The sequence below is a fragment of the Trachymyrmex cornetzi genome, unplaced genomic scaffold, assembly GCF_001594075.2.
Source record: "Trachymyrmex cornetzi isolate Tcor2-1 unplaced genomic scaffold, Tcor1.1 scaffold640, whole genome shotgun sequence".
Classification (NCBI taxonomy): Eukaryota; Metazoa; Arthropoda; class Insecta; order Hymenoptera; family Formicidae; genus Trachymyrmex; species Trachymyrmex cornetzi.
Window position 1 is genome coordinate 389,056 of NW_017299960.1, and position 4,496 is coordinate 393,551.

The 4,496-nt window shown below is 29.1% G+C and overlaps 1 protein-coding gene across 1 annotated transcript; it reads left to right on the forward strand.

Annotated features, from left to right (window-relative positions):
* Nucleotides 1–260: 260 nt before the first annotated feature.
* LOC108766945 (general odorant-binding protein 56a) lies at nucleotides 261–2,187 on the forward strand. The gene is made up of 5 exons (XM_018516534.1): nucleotides 261–378; nucleotides 769–847; nucleotides 927–1,018; nucleotides 1,510–1,618; nucleotides 1,958–2,187. The coding sequence occupies exons 1-5, from the start codon at nucleotides 331–333 to the stop codon at nucleotides 2,023–2,025; spliced, it is 396 nt and encodes a 131-aa protein (XP_018372036.1). The 5' UTR covers nucleotides 261–330; the 3' UTR covers nucleotides 2,026–2,187.
* Nucleotides 2,188–4,496: the final 2,309 nt, after the last annotated feature.

Genomic DNA, 4,496 nt, shown 5'->3' on the forward strand with positions numbered 1-4,496 from the left:
TATCGTTACTTATCAAACACCCTGTATATATAACAAGTGTTATATATTTAAAAAATGATTCTGCTATTTATTATCTGTTACACTCATTATAATAGCAGAATTTCAAGACTAAAAACATGCATATAATGCTATTATTGCGATGATTTATGTTGCTACCTCGAAAGAATAACGAATATAATTCGGGTACTCCCCCACGCATGATGCTAGAGAAGGAATTAAGGAGGGTCATTATCTCATAAACTATAAAAGCTTAGGACACTATCTTGCGATTCAGTCAGTAACTCTTTGATCACGGGCTTGTATTCCATTGTGTTGAAACGAAAAATCAAAATGAAAACAATCGTTATCTTGCTCGCCGTTTCTCTGGTCGCCGTTTTGGTAAGATTATTTCATTATTATGTGTATCTCCACATTAATAATCTATTTAATGTATTTCTCTATAAAATTCTGCATCTTATTTTTAGTATCATTAATTTTCATTATTATTTTCTATCAAACTTACTAATATTCACATACGTTCTTAAAACTCTATTTGCCAAAGCTCTCTAATTTCTATAATTTTAGATTGTGTATTATTCCTTTCCCAAAATATATTTATTTAACTTCCACAGGATGTATTATGAAAATATTTTATAATCGTTAGAAATATCAAATAGGCACATTAAAAAATGCGTTAATTATTAAATATAACATTAACATGTGAATAATAATTTATAGTCATACTTTTAATAATAATTTAATAATATTCAAATCCTTATTTGATTGTAGGGTGATATGACAGAGGAAGACCGCGCAAAAAAGGAACAGATGAAAGAAGAATGTATCGAGGAGTCTGGTGTTGATCGTGGTAAGTGGAGAATAAACTAATTGCATGATTAAAAAACTTATTAAATAAATAATTACATTAATAATAATGCAAATTTCAGCCGTACTTAAAAAAGCAAAGGAAGGGGAACCAGATGAAAATGACGAAAAATTAGCCTGTTTCGGTACCTGTATCTTAAAGAAAATGGGAACTGTAAGCGAGACTTATATCACATTTTACATATACAGGATGTCCTGAAATTCGAGGGTGATATTATTACAGCGTGAAACTTCTCGAAAAATTAAATAATAAAAGTGTAAGACTTTTTTTGCCATAAAGAGTAGTTTTTTTAAGCATAAGCGCTGTTTGATTTATAATCACAAGAGGTAAGTTAAAAAGTCATTTGTCCGTGTAACACATGCAGTGATATTAAACACTAAATAAAACATTGCCGCTGCATGCACACTATCACACGGACAGATAACTTTTTAATCAACACTTATAATTATAGTCAAACTTTAAACGGTTATATTTAAAAACCTTTATGGGAAAAATTAGCGTACACTTTTATTATTTAGTTTTTCACAAAGTTTCACGCTGTAATAATATATTACCCTCAAATGTCAGGACACTTTATATATAATGTACATTAAGAATTAAGAAAATTAATTAACGAAAAATTAATTTTTATCCCTGTGTTTTAGTTGAAAGAGAATGGAGAAGTTGATTGGGAGAGAGTTCGTGAGCACATGTTAAAACATAATAAATCGGAAGAAGAAATCAATAAATTACGTACCGAATGCGAAAATGTTGGTAAGTATAACATAAATTAAAAATTTAATAAGAGCCAAGATTAATTTTTATCAATTTTTATAATTTTAAAGAATTAATTGCATTCCGATATTCGCTGCCAGTACTGAAAATCTATAGTATGGTACGCTTTACGTGCGCTATAGATTTTCAGCACTGGCAGTGGCTGCATTCAGCGGAGAAAATTAATCGGTTAGCGCTTAGTGATTCTTTAATATGATTAGTTCTCCTGAACGCAGCCAGTGAATATCAGAACGCAATCAATATTGTAATTTCATGGTGGTTTTCTCAAATATTTTTTCTCTCAAATGAAAATAAAATAAAATATCGAAATTGTTGCAGATGGAGAGGGTTGCCAAAAGGGAAAGAATTTGTTTAAATGTTTCAAGCAAGTCGTCGGCCATCATTGAGCGAATAAAACCAAATTCCGCAAGAAAATCTAATTGGGACTATTAAAGAGATTTTAATGTCATCTATCGTCTATTACACTTTAGATAACATTAAAACATTATCTTGCACATTCGTCAGTACAAAACTGTATTGATAAAAAAGTAAATACACGTTTCGTTTCAGCATAAAACAAGCTTTTAAAGGCTGGAGAATTCTCTACTCTTTCTAACCTCTCCTTAAATAATAAAAATTATTAGATCGAACATATATTAAATTGAATAGTTTCAATCTAAGTTATTCAAGAATCAACATAAAATCAATTTGATTAAAAATGAAAAATTTATTAAATTCCCTAATAGCAGATCTTCAAGGAATATTTCAAAAAACATTCAGAGGATGTTCCCCTATGTCCTAAAAACGTTCCCTTGAATAATAAGTGTGTTATTAGGCACATTATAATTAAATAAATTATAAATTGATTTGCAATTATGAGGAAAAAAAAACATATAACATTTGTAAAATAAAATAAATTATTACTGCAAATAAGTTTTATTAAAGAATTTAGTAAGCTGCATGTTTTTTCTGTACTTTTTTTATTTTTATGATTATTAATGTCTTAATATCTTTATTAGCGATATCATCGCAATAAAAGCAAAATCTATAGAGTAACTCCGGCATTATATACGCCGCACCTAATGAAAACTTAATTTATTAAGTATTATTTACTATTTTTTAAGATAAATGAACTATATCAGTAAAAACTTTGTACTGTCTACACTACTATGAAAAAAATATTAGAAATCCAAAATACTTTTCCAAAAAACTATTTTTCATATTAAAAAAGAACTCTTTGAAACCCTTGCATTTTTGTCGTATATCCCATAGGGGTGGGATATATGGCTACTCATAGGGGGAGAGAAGGTATGTATGGCTCATGAAAAATTTACAAATAATGCAATTATAAATAAGATGTAAAATGACACGATAACCCATACGGCATAGAAAGATTGCAAAATAATTGCAGATATACCTACTCATTGGTATGTTGTAATACTGCAAATAGATTGCGCAATGTATTTGCAACTATTATTCAAAATAGTTTTTTTATTTTTATTGAATATAATTTTTGAAATACAATTTGTAATATAAATTTAAAAAATGCATAAAAATAACTGATCAATATATATTTTATTTTATATAATTTTATATAATTATTATATTTTGTATTTAATTGTAAATATTTTATATGCAGGTATATATATTTTAAAGTTTATATGTATATGGACATATATTTTATATTTTTTCGTAAATATATATTTTATACTTTATGCATGTACGCCTATTTTATACATTTTTAACTGATAAAATGGGAATAATAAGAAATTCCAAGTATTCTATTTCATTTATTCTTTGCACATATTATTATTTAAAGAATTTTTTTAATCCAAATATTCCAAAAAAGTTATGAGTTGATTATAAAGTTTGAAAAATCTTGTCGCGCGAAGGCGACAACAAATGTTTCAAAGAACATTATAATTTCTAAATTAATGGAAATAATTAATAATCATATAATGTGTAATTGACGTATATTTCCATATATGACAACAATTTATTATACTCAAAAACCAAAATGTTTTTAATGTCTCTATAACAATGCTGCAAGATTTGTAAAATCTTGCGCCGTAGTATGTATATTACCCCGAATCTACAATAGAGTTTTAAACCTTAAGCCATAACCCAGTGAGAAATGACAATGGATTCGACGTTGATTCCATTGTCATTTCTCACTGGGAAGAAATGGACGAATCATAGTCAATTATTCTCCTAGAATTCGACTGTAAGAGCCCAGACACACACTCTTGCATAACGCATAATGCATAGTGCATAAGCGAATCAACTAATCAGAATCTTTCCTTTCCTCTCATTCCATGAAAAAGAAGAATTTTGATTGGTTGATTCGCTTATGCACTATGCATTGTGCACTATGCAAGAGTGTGTGTCTGGGCTCTAATTGGTTAATTTTTTACGGCTTAAGGCTTAAAATACGTATTGTAGATCCGGGGTAAGGGTGCCGTCCCATTAAGCACGGATCGGAATGACGGATCGAATTTTTTATTAGAATTGAGCATTCTGTTTCAGTTCCATTCCGTAACAGTTTTTTCTACCCGTCCCATTCAGTAAAAACGGAACGGAATCTGGTTAGAAAATATATTTCACCGTTACAATTCAGTATTTTAGAGAACTCACAACAACATTATAAGTTAATTACACAAATTATATGTATATTATTGCTTCAATTGCCTAAAATAACGAAATATCGACGAATCAAGCACATTTATTTATGATCGACGTGACGTTCCGTTCCGTTTTTACTGAATGGGATGAGTAGAAAAAACTATTACGGAACGGAACTGGAACGGAATGCTCAATTTTATAGCGTATTTCACTGGTTGCACTGGTGCGCACTCAGTGCACATTAAGGCTGTTGTAC

Excerpts from the sequence above, each read along its gene's own strand:
- LOC108766945 (XM_018516534.1), top strand. The coding sequence starts at position 331 with ATGAAAACAATCGTTATCTTGCTCGCCGTTTCTCTGGTCGCCGTTTTG. Across the intron at positions 379-768 it reads TTTCTCTGGTCGCCGTTTTG|GGTGATATGACAGAGGAAGA; the intron begins GTAAGATTATTT and ends ATTTGATTGTAG. Across the intron at positions 1,019-1,509 it reads TCTTAAAGAAAATGGGAACT|TTGAAAGAGAATGGAGAAGT; the intron begins GTAAGCGAGACT and ends CCTGTGTTTTAG.